General features: G+C 39.6%; 2 protein-coding genes across 3 annotated transcripts in view; one reads left to right on the forward strand and one right to left on the reverse strand.

Annotated features, from left to right (window-relative positions):
* Positions 1–4,638: 4,638 nt before the first annotated feature.
* On the forward strand, positions 4,639–13,718 carry npffr1l2 (neuropeptide FF receptor 1 like 2). Its single transcript, XM_069524244.1, has 4 exons — positions 4,639–4,994; positions 7,931–8,030; positions 8,114–8,466; positions 8,515–13,718. Exons 1-4 carry the CDS (start codon positions 4,649–4,651, stop codon positions 9,114–9,116), a joined length of 1,401 nt encoding a protein of 466 aa, XP_069380345.1. The 5' UTR covers positions 4,639–4,648; the 3' UTR covers positions 9,117–13,718.
* A 4,188-nt stretch (positions 13,719–17,906) lies between these two features.
* The window catches only part of hk2 (hexokinase 2), a 30,880-nt gene continuing 28,282 nt past the window's right edge, over positions 17,907–20,504 (reverse strand). For both annotated transcript variants that reach the window (XM_069524245.1, XM_069524246.1), the window contains 2 exons: positions 19,381–19,617; positions 17,907–19,002 (listed from right to left, as the gene is read on the reverse strand). In XM_069524245.1, coding sequence (XP_069380346.1) covers positions 18,858–19,002; positions 19,381–19,617 — 382 coding nt within the window. In that variant the 3' untranslated portion in view covers positions 17,907–18,857. The remainder of the gene's footprint in view (positions 19,003–19,380; positions 19,618–20,504) is intronic.

Genomic DNA, 20,504 nt, shown 5'->3' on the forward strand with positions numbered 1-20,504 from the left:
TGGTGTGAGAAATGTTTTCCTAACTGTGAAGTTAGCCTGTTAACAAAATGGAGAATGTGGCGAGATGTGACAGCCTTGGTGTGTTAAAATGTGTTAGTCTCGCTTCAGGATGTTTTCACAAATGACATTTTCCTAGAATGGGACACATGTAGGTGAGATTTTTAGTTACATCATCAGTTGTGTACAAATACATTGTTTATAAAAAAAATGTTTTCCTAGATATAGCATTAAGAGCGTCTAATTAAAAGCCACCACATTGAGCTGATTGAATGATTAGTCCATTGTGTGAGCATACAATCCCATGAGAGAAAAGATTTCTCTGCCTCTCTTTTCATCAGTCATTTATTTGTCTTTCCATATTCGGCAGGAGGCTATAGATTATGAGCTATCTCACAGAGGCAGTCATCAAGTGGCTAAGTACACAGCAAAGAACAAAGACCAGGACACTGGCTCTAAATAAGATTCAATCACGGTGCTGTTTATCAATTTTTATTTTACTAATTGATTAAAGCACTGAATTGCTTTTGTATGAGCTACTAAAATGAACCCCCAATGTATATCAAGTGCTTCTGTGTTATGAAGAGCTGGAGCGCAGTCTGCCCCCTGGGAAATATCAATCACACTGGATGACCAGTATTGTACATTTGGTGTCAGAGTGACTGGTTTTGAAAATGTGCCTGATTTAAGGGAAGAAAAGGCACTTTCAATAACTAATGATTATTGCTTGGGCTGAAGGAAAACTAAGAGCAGTGCAGATCAAACATAGCTTAGTAATTTACTCAATAAATAAAGATGACGACTATTTGCAAAAGTAGGTGAACGAATGGCAATGAACAATGAAGTTCAAATGTTATTTAGCCTGTGGAATCAACTGAACATGTTACTCTTGCAACAATGGGCCTCATGCAAGAACCATTCTTACCATCAAGTTTTTCTTGCAATTGATTTATGAGAATGTAGCCTGGTCAATTTTTCAGAGTGCGTTTACTTTTGTTGACATATTTATCATTGTGTCTGGTTATTATTGTCACTATGATACTCCATGATTCCTGTTACAAAATCAGCATGTACTGTGACATTTTTGTAAAGCGAGTAACTGAAAATAAGACAGTAAAAGAAACAATAATACACTAAGGTTAAACTTAAAGACATCTGGTGGTTGGTGTGAGTCATTAAGGGAAGAATTGTGAAAGGTCCTTGTATATTGCACTGCTTTATCGCATGCTATTCTCCTCATAGAGAACCTAGACTTAGATATACAGTACCTGTTAACCTGACAATACGTCAGGTGGGTTACAAGAACATTCCATGATTTTCTCATATTATGGGTTTTCTTACAGGTATGAGCACAAATTACGGTGCTCCAGACCATTGTACAAATCACAAAATATTACTCTGCCATTATTCAAATCAATGGATCATATATTTCTATAAATTACAGACATTTTAAATGAACATATATATGAACATATATATTTTAGGTTACATGTTATTTAAGAAAAGCAACCTGCATCTGTGTTAAAATGACGAGCTTGGACTGAATCTTTTGGCATACCATCAAATATTTAAGAAATACATGTTTTATCAATTATTACAGTACATCAATCATTTTAATATTAAAATAATAATCATAATAAAATAATAATATTTTTTAATAATAACTTACCTTCATAACCGTTGTATTTCTATCAAACACAAGCAATGCAATTATTTATCAGGCCAATAGATTTAATCATGTGGAAATTTTGATCTACAACAATGTATTTAAAAGTTTTTGGGGTTAAATATAATTTTGATTCAGTTCTGTTATGTTTTGGATAAAATATTGATTTTCATTTTTTACTTTCATATATATTTTTATATTTGGGGTCTTATAGTTTTCAGTAGGGGTGGGCATTCGATTAAATTTTCTTAATCGATCGTCGGGAGAATTAACGATCAATCATCAATTAATCATTGATTTTTTTTATTAATTAAAATACATTATTTAACTTTTTATATATTAAAAATGCTACGAAAATACAAAATACAGCATGTTTTTCCTGGATGAGATCTTTATTATGAGAAGAACAACTCTTGTAGCAGTTAAACTGAAGTTCAATGGTTAGACTTGAAGATGTGCGCTGCGTTGCTCTAAAGCAGCGCACATCTTCACAGCTGCGAGCCGGCGCTCTTAAACACAATTGACCCTCGTTTGTTCCAAAATACTAATAATAAAAAATCTTGTTAAACAATAACTTAGCCAAAAACATAATAATACTTAGCTCTGACAGGGGTCAGACGCGACTGCAGCCTGGTGACCGTCAGTCCAGCCGCCAAAAACACCCGCTCTGAGGGGACTGATGTTGCCGGGGTGCATAGGTACCTCCGCGCAATATTCGAGCATTATATCGATTAAAAAATAACGTGATCGACGAAATTCTTATTGATCAATTATCGATTCGTCGATTAATCATGCCCATCCCTAGTTTTCAGTTCCAGATTCTATATTTTCAGATTCAGATCTTCCTTTTTTAGAGTTTCAAATTTTGTTTTGTCTTTTTCACTTTTAGTTTTAGTTTTTTTTTCAGTTTCAGACTATGTCCTTGATTTGGCAAGGGGGGCGTCGTATCAACCGAGAGGGGCATGCTATCTTGAGTGACTTTTTTTCAAAGATTCAAAACTATTGGCCTGGATTTGACTCCATAGATGCAGAGCCCCCATGTGTGTGCACCACAAAGCGGACCCTGAACCCTAGTATGATTCAAAACATTTTATCTGAACCTGGCCCAACATCCTGATGGATCCTGCCAGGCTAAGATCGAGTATCCCTGGCCTGAGGTAGGGAGACAGAGAGACCAACTAGATCCTGTGCATTGCTAATCAGCCTGTGTAAAAGTGTGTCATGGCAGAAAATGCAGCCTTAACAAAATAGCCTATTCTCTTCTTGCACAATGTAGTGTGACGTACATCTGCTTTCCGCACTGCCCGTCGGTTCACTTCCTGTCCCTCTTTGCTCTTCATTGGCTAAATTCTCCTTCGTGAGCTTTCACTCTTTTCCAGCTGTTGGGGCAGAATGGGAAGTAAACATTCAAAGGGAGGGGTTCACTGTCACCAATCAGTCCAGTGTGTGTGGCAGGCATTTTCTACCTGAGGATAAGATAGAAACTCTAACTGGACTACATCATTTTACAAAAGATGCCTTGCCTGTGTTGTTCAAGTGGAATGGTCACGTCTGTCAATATGCTAGTGTTTGGGAGAGAGGAGAAAGACCTATGACTACCTGTGGAAAAAATCAAACTAACAAGGACTTTGAAATGATTTACCCCACATTGTTTTACATTATAGTTTACTTGATAATTATATTGTCATTGTTGATTGTATTCTGATAAGTGTAGTTATCTTGAATCGTGGTACTGCTATTGATAAAAATTAATTTCAGTGTTTATACACGACGGATGATAAATCAGTGATTATAAATTCATTCATTCATTATCTATACTGCTTATCTTCTTGTGGGTCACAGGGGGGCTGGAGCCTACCCCAGCTGACATTCGGGGAAAGGTTGGGTTCTTTTCTTAAGAGGTGTCGGACTCCTGGTCCTTTTGCTGTCCTGTTTGTGTGTGTGTTGAAAATAAATCGAGGATTCTCACACAGCTCTGGCTCTGAAACTGGGATATAAACTAAGTGGGCTGGGGAGGCAGTGGGAGCAGGAGATGGTAAATGTGAATGATGCTGGAAGCGTTTGCTTTCTGCTGACATTTCTTGACAATTCCCTCATGTACGCCATCAGGGTTGTCTACTGTCTCGCAGAGCCCCTCGATGCTGCATACCTGTCATCTCATCAGATCAAACAATGCACCATATAAACGCAGCCCCTTGGCTCACTGTATTCTCCTGAAAATAAAGATGTTACTGCACCTGTGTCAACACACACAGCATCAGGACCACAGCAACACTTGTGTAAATGTTGTATTAGAGATTAAGTGTTAGGAGGTAGAAATTGTGTTTCACTCCCATTTTGTTGAATCAACACAACTGTGTTTCTAATAGAAGATGTACTCCTCTTCTTTCTTCTTGTCACTGCTTCTGTGTTTGTAAAATGTGTGTGTAGAAAATAAACATTTGTATTGCTTCTATTGTGATTACCTGCTGCTTTTTTAAGATATCAAAATTATATTGAATAATTGAAAAGACAAAATGTGATGAAAATACATCAGGGGTGAACATGCACTCTCCACATGGAAAGACCTGAACCTGGATTCAAAGTATCTTTGGCCCTGTTCAGACCTGGTATCAACATGTGTCTTAAAAGATCCGATGGACAGCTTTAAGGGAAATGTGTCAGATGACGTCAGCTGAGTAAGCTATCCCTCATTTGATGCCAGGATGCATTCACATTCTAACAACGAAAAGAATGTGGCCACATATGTCCCAGACCTCCTCTGAATGTGGTCTAAGTAAGATCAGATCTCAGGACGTATTTGGGTTCGTTCGGACCTGAACTTAGCGCAGACTACTTGTGATCAGACCACTCAGGACAGATGTAAGAACCAGGTCTGAATGGTGTTTTTAAACCAAGAATCTTCTTGTTGTGAGGAGACAGGGCTGACCACTGTGCTGAAATAATCTCTTCTCTTTCCCTGTTTCACAGTGTTGTGTCACTCAAATGATGGAGATACTTGGCAACCTGAGCAAGGAAGGAATGGAATTGGAGGAATCAGACACCACAGAAGCCCTTTCAAACATAAGCATAGGTGGTTTCACCAATGTCACCAACATAACATTTTCCCCCTACTATCAACATTCTCTCTATGTGGCTGCCAGCTACATTGTGGCCTACTTCTTCATCTTCCTGCTGTGCATGGTTGGGAACATCCTGGTGTGTCTGATTGTACTGGAAAACCGTCATATGCGCACAGTTACGAACCTCTTCATCTTCAACCTGGCTATCAGTGACCTGCTGGTTGGCATCTTCTGCATCCCTACAACACTGTTGGACAATCTCATCACAGGTGAATACCCTGTCAAAAGTCATCATCTCTTCCACAGCACAATACAGTCTCATTATTGAATAGTAGGCTATGGCTATGCATTCAGCCTGTTTACAGAATGGAGAATGTGGTGTGACAGCGTGGTGTTTGTGAATCTAAAAATGTGTTAGTCTTGCTTCAGGATGTTTTCCTGACATTTTCCTAGAATGGGACACATGTAGGTGAGATTTTTAGTTACATATATTCTAGGTGGCGAACATCTGATATAGTATAGCTGCGGTGGCTAAATAGGTGGTCTATGTGGCTACACTGTAATCCCACTAGCTATAAATAAAGCATCGCGTTAGTTCATGCAGGACACGGAGTCATGTGTTGTCAGCTACCGATTACAGCCCATGGGTGCTCGTCAGCAACCCACCAATCACAGCCCATTCTCTCACCAAGGCGGTCCCTTTAAATACGACCTCATCTTCACTGATCCCTGCTCAGCTACACTGCCACCCACGCCTGCTGCCGGCAACTTGCTAACTTGCGAAGCACGATTATGATCGCTAGAACTGTCAGTTGGTTCGTCACTTTACTCATCCACTCCGTCCCTTATCTCTGGACATACAAAAGATCCCTCATTGGCCGCTACAGTCTCTGCAAAAGAGAGCTCGACTCCAACGGCAGGCTGAAGACCCAGTCCTCGTGTACTGATCAACAATCAGTCTTCCCTCAGAGAGACGGACGCCCGCCTCCATGTCCGGGGGAACCGAGACAACTCTCCATAAACACCGCATCCAGGGCCGTCTGCTGATTTCACCGTGAGCACGGCTGGTAGCGCGCTACTAATCTACATCACGCCACAAAGAAATCTGGGAACTGCAGTTCCTACAACTTCATCAGGAGTCTCATTCTTCCCGCCCGCTGTTGCAGCTTTGCAATCAAACCCGTGCAGTGTTGCGGAGAAGGCTTCTCCAGGTTGCGTGCCATCGCGCACACTCTCAAAAGATGAGTGTTTAATGTATCAGAGCTTGGCATACTCAGGTAAACATAAAGTGTATAAATAAATAAAATATAAAAGATTAAAGATCTGTTAGCCCCTACTAATGGTGCTTCCATCGTCGTACAGAGGAGAAAAAAGAAAACTCAAGGCTCTTTAAAAAAGATAGTCTTAGGCATCTTATTATTACCTTATGCAAGCATCACTACCTCTACAAAAGCCAATGCGAATTAGAGAAGCCACAAAAAGTGCGCTGGATGCAGCATCCATTACCAAAAATGGAACTTCATCTTAATTGGGTCATTTTAATTTCGCCATGCACATCGTTCCCCAAGGTAGATCACTTATCTCTAGATTACTGGACCTCCGACAAATTGTGGATAAACCGCATGATTTTGTAGAAGAACGTAGATTCGATCCAGAATGAATACAATTTTCACTTCTGTGTGTAAAGCAGAACAGCATATATGTGGATATAACATACATTTATATATATATTTTATTTTTTTCTCTACAAACAATGACAATGATTCATTACTGACTCCCACAGTTTTGGGGGATGTGAGAGGGTGCGACCATCTCTGCTTAAATTGAATAAATGTGTTTCTTAACCTTACCTACCAACTCTCTAGCTATTGCAACCAATGCACCTGACCACAGTTTTATAAGTTCCAGCTGAGAAGGTCCATAGCACAGCAGCATTTGTTCAAGTACACTCGGTCCAATTATTCCATTCTGCTAATTAATGTTGATGTCGTTACCAGAATTACAATCTCTCAGTTTACCTTAATAGATTAATTCATTAAATTATAGTTTGTTGCTATTAACGTTACCAGAGTTTAACATATCGTCTTTCACCAGTAGAGAACAGAGATCCATTGAATTGAGAATTCATGACTTTATTATTTTAAATTAACTATTCATTCAATTCTATAAATTTGCTCTGCAAGGGAAATGTCACATTTTGATCATGCACAATGTAATCATGTTCATTTCCCCTATGATTGATCATGATTGAATCTTATACAATGTAACCTTGATCATGTTGAATCCAGTACAACTGATTGAATCTTGGCCTGATCGCCTAAACTATTATTATTGCCTTGATGTCATCAGAGGATCCTGACCTTTGGCTTAGAAACTACCTCAACCAGAGGAGGAGGAACAAGCCAAATGCATGAAGAGAAAGAACAGCTTCCCATCGGTTGCATATTACAAACCAACCTTTGTCTTGTGCACCATGCTCTGAGCATTAAAGTGTGATAATACTGTAAGAGATTTGTGTCTCGTTGTCAGAGTGGGATTGCAGAATTGCCATGACAATTCCAATAGGAGCTGGTTCCCCTTTGTTACTGAGCAAATTGATGTTAACGTTACAGTAGCTTCATTGTCCCGTAATTTGTCCATTACATACATTTTTTGTACATATCTAAAATCTTTCTAAGACATTTCTATTGTTGTATCCTTCAAATAATTAAGTAGACATGAATGGCTATGTCATATACTAAGGTAGATACTATTATTTTTGCCATTGTAAGTTATTGTAATTATTTTCCCTCTGCCAACCCCTGAGGGAAATATTTGCTAAATGCTCCCCTATGAGAGCTGTGACAGTGAATCAAAACAACATGGAAGTGGCCTGAAAAATGCTCTGTAGATTTGAGTGGAACTGTGGAGGCAGATAATATTCACCTTCAAATCTAAACCTTGACTCTTTTTAAACCATACATAGCAAAAACACACAAGTGTAGCTTAAACTTTCTTATACAATTTCCATTCATTTTTATAAGCTCAAAAAAATGGTTTAAAAGACACTTCTTCCTACTGCACTATAATCACTCTGTACCAAAGAATAAGTCTACTTATAACTGTCTCATGTAAAGGCTTTCTAAAAACGATTATAGTGACTATAATTTCACTGCATTACCTTTCAACTTGAGTACCACTTCAGCATTTGTAATTTTTTCCACAGGCTGGCCCTTTTCTAATACCATGTGCAAGATGAGCGGCTTTGTGCAGGGCGTGTCTGTGTCTGCTTCAGTGTTTACCCTGGTGGCCATTGCTGTGGAAAGGTTAGTGAGTTCTCAGTTTGATACTTAACATCAGTTAGAATTGTTACTAAGCTGAGTAGCAATGCTTTTCTTATCCATTTCAGGTTTCGCTGTATAGTGTATCCTCTACAACCCAAGCCAACTGTACTTGTTGCCAAGGCAGCCATCGTCTTTATCTGGGTATTGGCAGTGGTGATCATGTGTCCAGCTGCTGTGGCACTGACCGTGGAGAAGTTTCCTTTCCACTACATAGTGTACAATGCCGACTTCAACTACACGCTCCCTGTGTACACCTGCTATGAAAACTTTGACAACCCAAAGATGAGAAAAGTCTACACAGCAGTTCTGTTTGCTCACATCTACCTGGTGCCCCTCACCGTAATCACCCTGATGTACGCAAGCATTGGAGTCAAACTGTGTTCCTCAATGGTTGCAAACAGAGAGCGACAGCTTGACAATGCAGTCCAGGTGGGAGGTCGAAGGGGTGGCCAGCCAATGATATCACAGAAAAAGATCAAGGTGATAAAGATGCTTACCCTGGTGGCGCTGCTGTTCATGCTGTCCTGGTTGCCCCTCTGGACCCTGATGATGATGACGGACTATGCAGGCTTGAAAAGGGACCAGATAGACCTTCTGACCAGCTACATCTTCCCCTTTGCTCATTGGCTGGCTTTCTCCAACTCAAGCATCAACCCAATCATCTATGGCTACTACAATGAAAACTTTAGGAGGGGCTTCCAGGCCGTGTGCAAGTCAAGGCCCCTCTGTTGCTTCATGCAGTGCCAGCCGGGGAGGAGGGTCTCCAGGTGGGACAGGAAAGGAAGGTCTGTGCTGGCACCCTGTGGGGGCTTGGACTTCAGAGATGGCCCTAGCAACCGCAACCACCTCATGTTGGGGCTGAGAAATCGAGTCCATAATGACAACAAGCTGAATGACACAGCAGAGGTGAACAGGAGTGCAAGAGGGCAGTGTGAGATGGTCCAATCAGAGAGAAGTCTTTCAAATCGAGGGTTAGAAATGGTACCTATACCCAACATTGTCAGTAATGAAGAGTCGGAGAGGGTCAGTTCACTGGCAGTGTCAGTATATCATGCGTGGGAAAACTAAAGTCACACCTCCAAACAAAAAGCAACAAAACAATGTTGCATTGTAGAGGCAACTATAAATTATGTGATGTCACTGGTTGAAATGATGGCAACACATAACAATCGTAGTTCAAGGCAGTACTGAAATACAAGCCTCTGGAAACTAAGGCCGTCATTACTCTTCTCCTTTACCTGTAAAGTTTAACAAGTGTTCTACAATAATCCAGCCTGTATTCATCAGGGTATGAAGAGCTGAATACCCCTCACCTCATCCTCCCCTTCCAAACGTGAGAGAGAACCTGTGGTTGCCTTCAGTTGTCAAAAGGTTTTAGTTTGCCCACTTTGGACTACTGTAAAAAACATGGCGGCCTCCATAGAGAGGACCTGCTCCTGATGTAAATATAAAGTATTTAAATATAAAGGGTCCATTCTAGAATAAGGAAACAACAATTCATACAATTTAGATGGAACACACTAGTTTAAACATCACTAGGATTATTTTTTTATTCAATTTCTGCCAATAGATCCCTTTCACCTAAATCTTACATGCTGAACTTTTAAGCCTGGTTCACACAACAAGATTTATTGCCGAGAGCTACAAAAGCCTCATTTCGGAGACAAATCGTTTTTTCGATCAGCAGTCACCAATCACATTGTATGAACTTTCCGAAGATGCGATTGAAAGGGCTCGCCGACACGTTGCAAAGTCCAACTTGTTTCTAGCAGGCTTATTATCTAGATAAACTGGTGACAACTATAGCCAATCACAGTGCAGGATGGTGTGAATGTGGTAAATGCCCCCCTTACTTTTGTGTATTGCTTTTATTTGAAGTATAGAGAAAGATGTTTGAATTTAATAAGTCAGATGCACACAGCCACCAGATTTGTCCCATAGCATAGAAAAAACTCAGCAGATCTTATTTTTACCAGGAATACAATGTAATGAAATTGTTCTTGCACAGAGACACAGGATTGTCAGCAATTATGTGCTGCCCATACTGAAGGACAAAAAGCTCAGCAGACAAATGAACTATGTTTTATTTATAATACTTGAGATAATGAGTGCAACCAAACATACGTCACATTTCTTTCTATCCATTCTCTCACTGTATTCAGCCTTTCTCTTCATAACAAAAGGTTCCTTGACCTGATACCGTTCCGGACATGTAAATTGTTATTATTTCCACCATGCTGTCTTTCCATATCTTGCAGCTGCATTAAGACTGTCTGCCTTACATAAGTATTGTACAGGTACATTGGTAATGGAACTGTAAAAAACAGTCATATAGTTAATAATTCTATAGCAAAAACTGTAAAACCGTATCAAGCTCTTACTGAAAAACTGTGCCTTCACAACATAGCAAATGGACAAACACAAAACTAATGGTAAAATACCTCAATTTCCAGCAGTTAACACAGTCAATAACCTCCGCCTTGATGGCTGATTTATCAAAATCACAGATACTTAAGTATTCAAGTAGGCAGATGCTCAAGTAAGAGAAAGCAAAACTTCATTTATCAATCCTGAAGAAATGAGCTGCAATTTCGGAAAGACAGTTCTCTCTCTTTGTATTAAAGCAAACACACAATGTGACATTCAGTTATAGGCTACCACTGAACAAAATGATTTTGTATTTGTTGCTGACTAATGCCAGTGACTCATCCTTAACATCAGTGACTGCTCACATTTTGAGAAAACAAAATGAGCTGAAGGGGAATGAATGCTTGAGAGGATGCAGCTCCCATGTCATGTTGTCCAATCATGTCTGGATGTCAGGAATAGGAAATATTTTATATATTTTATATATTTTACGGAGTGGCTTCTCTTTGGAGAGCTGCCTGACATCAGAGGATAATAATGATGAGGATGATCCAAATCGTCACCTTTGGTAGTATCAGGCATAGCTTGCAAGAATGAAAAATTCCTCCCTCTTATCAATCTTGGCACAAAAATAAACTATTGGGTGGTATTTGTTGAATCTTTTGTGTCATCGCAGGACAAAGAGAAAAGCTGTACCATATCAGTAATCTGCTCTGTGATGGTTCTTGACAGTTTGGGACTATTTTACTTTGGTTCAAGCTGCTCTGGGGTGGGAGCAAGACACTTCACAAATTCTCTCTGTGAATGAGGTTTCAGCTTCTTATCCATTAGCTCGGCCAACACAAAACTTGTCTATACATAACCAAACTCAGAGTCCAGTGAAGAGCATTAACTTCATCCTCAAGAGCTTGTCTTTGCAAACTCATCCAGTTTAGCTGCAATGATGCCTTATACTGGCCTTGGTCAACACTGTGAGTGTGTCCTGTAAACTAGACACACTGGCTTTTTAACCTTTACTTAATCAAAAAAAACATCATTTGTCGATTGCTCCTCAAATTGTCATCCAGCACATACCTCTTCTTTCTTGACAGCTGCCCAAGATGGTTGTCAGCAATGAAACTTTGACATGTAACAGCCACATGTTGCTTTTCTTTAGCCTACCCTGACTGGGACCTGACAGCTGCACAGCTGGGAGGGATCACCAGAAAGGACACATCTATGTTATTTTCTTTTGTCAAAAAGATGCTACCAGAAGTTTTTTGCATTTATGAATATTCTCATCGGCTGGAGGTTCCCCAGGAACGAAAGTCTCCAGGAGGACATGTATTGCGTTGCATGCTGTTGTTCACATGAAGTGTTCATAAGCTGCTTACTGTCTCACCTTCACACAACTGACCAATTACTAGGTTGGTGTACTTGATGAATAGTAATGAGAATGTTGCTTATTTTCTAACTTTTGAATGTTTATGATGTTGAATATTAGAATATGTGAAACTATTTTAGGCTGAGAACAATAGTCTAGAACATTGTGTTTGAATTGGAGGAATGTGCCTGATAAAATGCCTGCATAGCTTTTCACATAGGGAGTTGATATAGCCACTGTTCCCCTGGAAATATCATGATGTCAGTAGTAATGTAGCCTCAGGTGTTATCTCTGCAGCACTGGGCCAGTTGGCACTGACTATCTTAATACATTCACTACACTCACTGCACATTCAGAAGACACTGTGCAGGGACACCGGTGTTCTAAAAAGCCATACGTTACTGAAAGTAAAGCATGCTTAACTTTTAAAATCAATGAGTATTTTTCAGTTTAACAATATTAGTGTTGCCTTGTGTTCTGTTCTGAGTAAGTGACTGTCTGCTCAACATCTTTTGGTGTCTTGAGATAAAGACCATATTTACACGGCAGCCATTTACCTCTGACATCACGCTGCTGAGAAGCTCAGGTTTATAAGTCAAATAAAAAGGGACAATGACCGCCATGTGAATATAGACTACTGTTTTATTGTATACATATATAAGAAGAGTTCTATCTATTATTATCTATTTAAAAAAATATTTTATTAAAAAGCTCAGAGCTGATGAGAATGTACTTAAAACAAAGCTAGTTTCCATGTAAATAAAGTGCAGTGTTTGTATGTGAGTAAAAAAAGTTGCTATCATTTCAAAGACATAAAACACAATGATGATGTTATATACCCACAAACATATAGTATCTGCTTTGCACAGATACATCTACAAAAGCCACAAAGAGCTGGATGTGACAACAGAAGCATTTCTTTCACATGTTAAAGCGGGAATCTTTGTGGTCTGTGTGTTCTGGTGCCATCTTTATTGCTGTGCAGTCACTGGTGTGGTGTAACTTGAACGTGTCAATCTTTCACTGTGAGTGTCCTATGAGAAGTTCAGTAAAGCCAAATGGATGTATTTTGTGCAATGGGTTGTAATTGTGTTCTTATAACTGCCATAATCACTTGAGTGTGTTGATGATGTCACAGATGCTCCACATTATTGTCAGTGTAAAAATGCAGTGGTGACACCTCAGGAGAACCATGTTGCTACTGTATGTTTGTGGCTTGCCATGATAAACTGTCGTGGATGTTGTTGTCCTTTGAGCTTTTGACCCAGTGATTCTGTTTCTATTGATGTACTAGAGTTTGAATAAGGAAAACTCTTCTCAGATGAGTCGTAACCTCAAAGCAACCAGCAGCATTCTGATTTCCTGTTTAAACTTAAAAGATGGAAGAGGATTTTTAAACTGTGACCACGACAGCTCCTTGGCGTACATGAGTCACCCTGCTGAGGCAGCCCTTTGTGGAAAATGCTGCCCAAGTGGATTATCCATGACATACATTATTAACTCTGATAGATTTAATAAATGACACATAGAAATCCATGTGGCAGTTAGCTGGGTCAATGCTAGTGGATTTGTGATATATCTGTGACACTCAATCCAGTAGATGCGGAGGAATTACAGTTTTTGTGCGATTGTACTTCAGGTCTATGTGACAGGTATGGGTGACAGATGTATGTGACAGAAAACTATCCTATCACAACAAACATACCTGTCACTCAGACTAAAAGATATTACAAACTGTATCCTTTCTTATTTGTTTTTTTATGGCAAGATTAAAATATATACGTATCACAATAAATGTGAAATTTAGAAGTTCAAGTAATTAATCAATTATATATGTATATTATTCATGTGTGTTTGCATAGGATGCAGTGATCTACATGTTTTTCGTGTGTAATGTGCCCATTATCACCAGTGGATGTTTTCTTTTTGTTGTGTGATGTTACCAAATAAATGTTTCACCCTATAGGCCTGTGTGTTTCTGTGTAATATTTACATACTGAGGCAATTCAGGGGCCTGTAGTACAAAACAGGATTTGTGCTTATCAGGTTTAGTTCAGGGTTTTAAGTCCTAGGAAGCTCGTTCACTTCTTATCGGGGTCAATCACCATGGTAACTTATGCTCAATGGTCAACCTGCTCCGGAGCAGGTTAAGTTGGAGATAAGAGATCAATCAGTATAATTGCCCACCCACTGACCAATCAATACTTTGAATCATGACATCAGCATTCTTAGAGGGTCCATTGGAGCTGGTGTGGATTGTTAGATTCTTTGTTAGTGGCAGAATAAACAGACATAGTTTTAGACTTTTATTCTTCATTTCAAGTAAGTTTATCCTATGAAATCAAATATTTATTTGGATAGATAGTTTTTCATATTTGCCTTGTGTCAGCCCCCATCCCTCCTTCTCACCCTCTCTGAGACAGTCAGTCCTCACCAAACTGACACTACATTGATGCGTGACGCACACTCTCCAATGTCTGGTTGTTTAAGGTGATCCCTGCTGCTCACACACCCAGTATATCTCAATCTCTAACTCTCCAGATGCAGCAGACACATCCTGTCACCTACATACCAGATGCTCACAGTCATGTTTCAGCATGAAAATAGGTCAATATGTATTCATTGACTAGTAATCACTAATGTTAGCACCACAGCGTGTCCTCAGAGTCAGTGCAGACAGTGTGTGTCAAACTAAAGCTCATTTAGAGGCTACATCATGTAATAAGTGAAACGTTTCATCTATCATCCAAGAGGCTCCTTCAGTTCAGCTCGACAGTAGGTTTTGAATGTTTATTACGCTCAGTATTAATACATTTGTGTAAAACAAAGTGAAAGACCATGAAATTTCCTCAATGCCTCAGTTTGTGCTGTGATGCCCTGCTCTGCTCGTCTTAGATTTGTACAACAGGTCAGGCTGTACCTGCTCTACTCTCTCCTCTCGTCCTCCGGCCACGAGCACAATACCTGAGGGTAGACGTATATATTGCTCGGTTGTTTCACATTAAACATTCGGACAGCACTACAAAATGGCAAACTAGCTATATTGTTGATTAGTGAGTGATTTTGCACACTCATCCACTATTTAGAGCACTACATAGTGAGCTCAATGGGAAAAGAATGACTGGTAATGATGTCATTGTTGCATTATTACATAAAACATCGGTCAGTGGAAAATCCCACAGTAAATTGTAAAGGTTTATTTTGCACTTCCTCGAGCGCAATGCATGGTGGTATATATTGCTCAGTTAGTGGCCATGGTTGTACACTACTTTTCATGATGCATTGAGGGAAACAATGAATGTACTGTTTAAGGTATGAAAACTTCACTAAACAGTCAGACACCACTACAAAATGGCAATCTCACTATACAACACACTATATAGTGATTGATTTCTGATACAGCCTTTGTCTCGCTATAGAATAACTGACTTCAGTTCAGTTTTCCTGCTTACTTTGAGGGTTGTTCCCTGTGCTCTTCACTCTCCTCTGTTTGTTCATTTCTTCCCTTCCTTGTGTTTCTTTGTGTTTTGCTCCTTGTCGTTTCCTGATTTGTTTCTGTACCTGCCTTGCCATTTGATCTGCTTCTGGAATTTGCCAAAAGCTTTGTTCTGATTCGTCAGCCTGCGGACCCCTTCCTGATCAGCTGTTAACACCACTGTAGCCATGGGAACAATGGCCAAGGTTCAAGGTTCTGATGTAAAGTTTTGAGAATAACACATGCGCAAAAATACTGATGGAAGGAATTAACTCTTAATATGTTATATCAATCTCTTTTATTTTATTCGGGAACATCTCAATTTCCGTTTCAAAATGAAGCAGGTAGCAGTAAAGCTATCTTTTGTAATGAAAACCAGGCATATTATCATATATCTAGGCCCCCATTTGTATCTATTTTTTTATTCATACCATAATGTAGGCTATTGTGAATTTGCCATATATTATATATACATAGTATACTACTCTGAAATTACACCCATTTATGTTATCATCTGATTATAGTCATATTGCATCACATAAAAAGTATATATATACATTTTTTATTTTAATGTTTTATTAAATTGAATACTTTCACATGTTCCCTTCCCTACCTAGTTTTGACTACCTGCTGCTTTGACAATTTTTAATTTTAAGGGATCAAGGGTTGTAACGGGTATGGTTTGAACCCAAATGTAGCACAACAAGCGTTGGACAGTTGGTAACAGTCTTTATTCTTAGCGCAGCTCACAGCAGATCAGGTGGCAGGCAATACAAAAAGCAAAAAGGCAAAAGACTTGGTCAGGGATGGAAGGCAGAGGTGATTACCAGGTTTCAGACGAGGCAGGTTAGTCAGAGAAAGGCAGGGTTGGCAACAGAGAATCAGTTCGTAGATGAGTGCTGGATAGTCTGGCATCAAGGCCTAGAACTATCTGGCCCAGCTACTGAGAGTGGAGCTGATGAATATATACTGGGCTGATTGTGGCTTGGCAGGCAGATGAAGCAGAGGCGGAGACCTTGGAAAAGTACTGAGAAGTGGAAGGATGGGAGACTGACTGTGACAAGAGTGCTTTCTGTGGGAAAGAAGAAAAATCCAACAAGCTCACCATGGGCACTTTAAAATCCACCTTTCATTTAATTGAGTAGTGTAACCAACAGAGTGACAAGAATGATGTATTTGATGCCATGTTTCTTTATTTTGGGAGGTGGGGGATGTTCGTTACGGTTTTCAGGACCATTTTGTCTGGGGCCCCTATAGTCCTTTAAAAACACTCCTGCAGATTAGAAAACAAGAAGTGAGGTCGCAGATTGCAAACAACTGAACGTGCCCTTACCCTCTCTTTCCAGGAGTGAAGGAGAAACTACAGAGGACTTTAGCTGAATTAAAAATGCTACAGCTCTATACTTCTACAGTGGGTGACCAGAGAAACACAGCGGTGCTACGTGGCAGGCTCCATGTCCAACAGCTGTATTTAAACTCTGGCATGAAACAACATCAAAGAGGCTGGTCCCACATGTATTACCCTGATAACTTATTTCTTTTAAATTAATTGAGCTTATTTATTCTTTCATTTCCTCCACGTTGACTGATACATCATTTGAAATCCACAATAGCAGTTTATACTATGCAGTGTGGGTACATGGAACAATATCTTCCAACATCATTTTCATCTAAAACTATAGAAACATATTAAAAATGTATGACATCTGCTTTCTTTGTGTGGCAGATGCATTTCAGAGAACTGAAGGGTCTATTATAGAGGTCTGCATACTGGAATGATAATGCTGGTTGAAGCCATTTACAGTAAAACTAATTAAGCTGTATTTTCTAAATTCACAAGTCGCAATCTGCGGTGAGCTGAAGGGAAATACTATGATCAGTTCACATTGCTCTGTGATTATATGATGTTTCTAAGCAGCAAAAAGCAAAGACAGATTTTTATTTTAATGAGAATAAACTCACTTTGCTTTGTCAAGCAAATGAAACATAATAGTGTAATCAGTTGGAACATTTTAGAGTTTGATACTACCCGATATTTTGCACAAGTGTTTTAAGTGACTGTCATAATAGGCTTCCACATTATTGGTTCAACGCTTTTGTTTTAGTGACTTAATGTTTCCTCTTCATCACAGATTCTCACTCTCGTCTCTCTACTGGATACAATGGATGCATAAATTATATTTCAAATACAGTAAAATGAAATAAAAAAACTACATAAACATCTGTGTCTCAGATAAAGCGTGGCACAGACTGCTTGACTTCTAGTGAGAGCTATTCATTCCAGATGCTGGCATTATTTCTTGAGTGAAAGCAGTTCTACAGTAAGAGGAGAATGTGACTGAATAGCCAGGTCGATGTCATTGTGAAAGTCTGTCTGCTGACACTGCAGCAGCTGAACCGAATGGAGACAACCATCAGACTTAAAAAAAGTGAAAGGATCTCAAAAAAAAAGCTGTTGCCTGTGCCTAAGTTTCAGAGGACAAGATTTTAATCAAAACGTTAACGCTACAGTAATCCTATCCGTAGGAAAGAAGGACGTCCGATAACATAAAGAGCAATAAATATATAGAGTGACACAGTCCATATTGGTGAGAGGTTGTAACCATGACAACAATGGTCTTACACAAAACAAAAATGTCTCCTAATCAAACTGTAACCCTTTCATGACTTTATTATTGTTACAATCATACAGGTCGTACTATTATTATTACAATGACAACAAAGATCTGGTAAAAAGTTTAGTTTTGAGATACAGAAACAAGATATTAAACTAGTGCACAAGTCAATAAGAATTTATTAAAGGTATTTCAGGGAAAACAACAAATGCCCATCAATCTTCTCTGATTCAGTAAAAATGTCTCTCTAAAGCAACATTGCAGAACAGACATTTATTTTGTCTTTGTACAATGCACCAATTAAAAAGGTGCTAATTCATGTAGTACAAAAGTGAACAAATAAATAAACATGTTTAAAAGTATATTAGACAAATTGCTCTTCAAAGGCTCTATTTCATTGCGCCAGATGACAAGAGAAAGCACTGGGCTATGCACAGAGGTTTGAGACGTGCTAGAACTGAAAAACATATGACTAAGCTTTGGTTCCAGTCAGTCCTGGTCAATCTAACATTTTTCTTATTAAAGGCAGACACTCAACTCAAACTGATGAGACAAGCGATTTAGCATTAAGAATACAAAAACTCTGAATGCAAAATATAGATTCCTTGATTTGCTGTAATGCAACTCCTCACAATTTCTTTCCAGCTTGTTGTATTTTGTTTTCTCTTTCTTTTTATCATGATGCACTTTGTAATGTTCTTAGACTCAAAACAGATCACAGACTAAGTTATCAGAATGATCAGACTGTAACAGACATATTTAATCGAAGGTGCCATTTGTCTAACATCAGCTGACCTTGGTGGCAGCTCTCACCATAAATATGTTCATTTATTGTGATGAAAATTGTTTTAATATTTAACACAATCCTAACAAGTCCCTTCTCACAGATGCATTTAGGAACAACAGAAGAAAACACAGAGTGTTTGTAACTATTCAGCACAGAAATCAGCCGCATTATGATTCTACCTGACCACTAACGTCTTGGTTATTTAATGGTGACCTTCACTATTGACCCTACAGGCCACAGCTGTTATCAGTGCTGCTCCCTTTCCGCTTCCGTCCTCTGACTTGTGGAAAGTCACCTGACACTGCGGAGCCAAATCCTGCAACGTTTCTTGCATGACACTGGAGAAACTTCAGGAGAAATGAGAGCGAAAAGAGAAGAAAAGAGAAGAAAAGGTTTAGTGTTGAACAAGAATTACATGAAAATCTCCCTCTGAGCTCAGATTTTGATGTTTTTATAACACTGGATAAATATGACATAGCAGTTCTATGTCCTTGCACCACTGTAGTTATACTGCTTTAGGCCCAGATTTCAGGGGGGAACTCCCATCATGCACTGAGCACTTCTCTCTCTCTGGCCCAAATAAATGTATATATCACATGTATGGCAGCATTTTTAACATTTTTACCATTATCACTATTATTAACTGGTGCTGCTATCATTAATAACATCACTACATATATAACTATCACCATTATTATGTTTGTTGGACCATAATTGCCACTTACTGAGGGTGTGTCTTATAAAGGGTGCCATCCACTCCCACAGTGATGGAGAGCTGATTCAAGTTGCGGTTCTGTCGTATCTTGTCGACCACAGCGGCTAAACCAGCACCACAGAGTTGAGCCGCACGCCGTGCCACCACACTACACACCTCCTTCACCACCACGCTGTCGTCACAGGTGGAGCTGGTGAGACCAAGGTGTTGCAGAATTGAGCGGACCTGTCGCATGGCCAGACGGTCTCTTTGGGATCAGAGAAAATTACAGGAGTTATACATGTGAAAGAGATGTGCTACTTCCAGCACCAGCTAACGTGGACTTAGCTGCGATTACATCCATACTACGAATTCTCTGATCTGCACCAGGGGGGTAATCAGTACAGTCTGTTAGTGGGTTACTCCTCACTGCAAAAAGCTGAGAGAGCTGGGAGGAGACTGACACATAGAGGAGAGACTGGAGATCAGCATGCTGTTAAATGTTTCTGACAGTAAAACCTTATTATGATAAAGTAAGTGTAACTCATTTTGTTGACCAAGCCTTACCCATGTACACTTCACAGTAATTGAAGAAGAAGAAGATATACTTTTATTGTCACGTTTAACACTTTTACATGTATACATGAAATTGTTCTCCGCATTTAACCCATCCAGTTGGCACCTGGATGAAACACGCATTGACAGATGCCATGTACACACATATACTGGAGCGGTGGGCTGCTGCTGCCAGCGCCCGGGGAGCAGATGTTGGGGGGGGTGGTGCCTTGCTCAAGGGCACCTCGGGCGAGGCGAGCAGGAGCAGGGATCGAACCGGCAACCTTCTGGTTATTGGACGACCTGGTTATTGGACGACCTGCTCGACCTGCTCTACCGCTGAGCCAATTGTTTCATATTAACTGCTGTGTGAAAGCCCACACATCAGCTATCGTCATTTAGTTAAATTGCTGGAGATTTGTAGAGATCTTAAGAAGTTTCTTTCAGCAATAGCAGCAGTAGCACTTTCGTTTCAGTACTCTGCTTTGAAAAACTTTCATCATCCATCTCTAAGTTTTGTTAGAGCAAACAATAAGGTAATTATGTGCATTACTGAAATAGTGAGAAGAGAATGTTGGTGTTTTTAAGGACACAAACTGT

This window comes from Paralichthys olivaceus, chromosome 4 (genome assembly GCF_024713975.1).
Source record: "Paralichthys olivaceus isolate ysfri-2021 chromosome 4, ASM2471397v2, whole genome shotgun sequence".
In the NCBI taxonomy this organism is placed as follows: domain Eukaryota; kingdom Metazoa; phylum Chordata; class Actinopteri; order Pleuronectiformes; family Paralichthyidae; genus Paralichthys; species Paralichthys olivaceus.

What these genes read in the sequence shown, in the direction of transcription:
- npffr1l2 (XM_069524244.1), top strand. Translation starts at nt 4,649, where the DNA reads ATGATGGAGATACTTGGCAACCTGAGCAAGGAAGGAATGGAATTGGAG. An exon ending in GTGGCCATTGCTGTGGAAAG is followed by an intron (nt 8,031 to 8,113) that starts GTTAGTGAGTTC and finishes TATCCATTTCAG; the next exon opens with GTTTCGCTGTATAGTGTATC. An exon ending in CAGAGAGCGACAGCTTGACA is followed by an intron (nt 8,467 to 8,514) that starts ATGCAGTCCAGG and finishes CAATGATATCAC; the next exon opens with AGAAAAAGATCAAGGTGATA.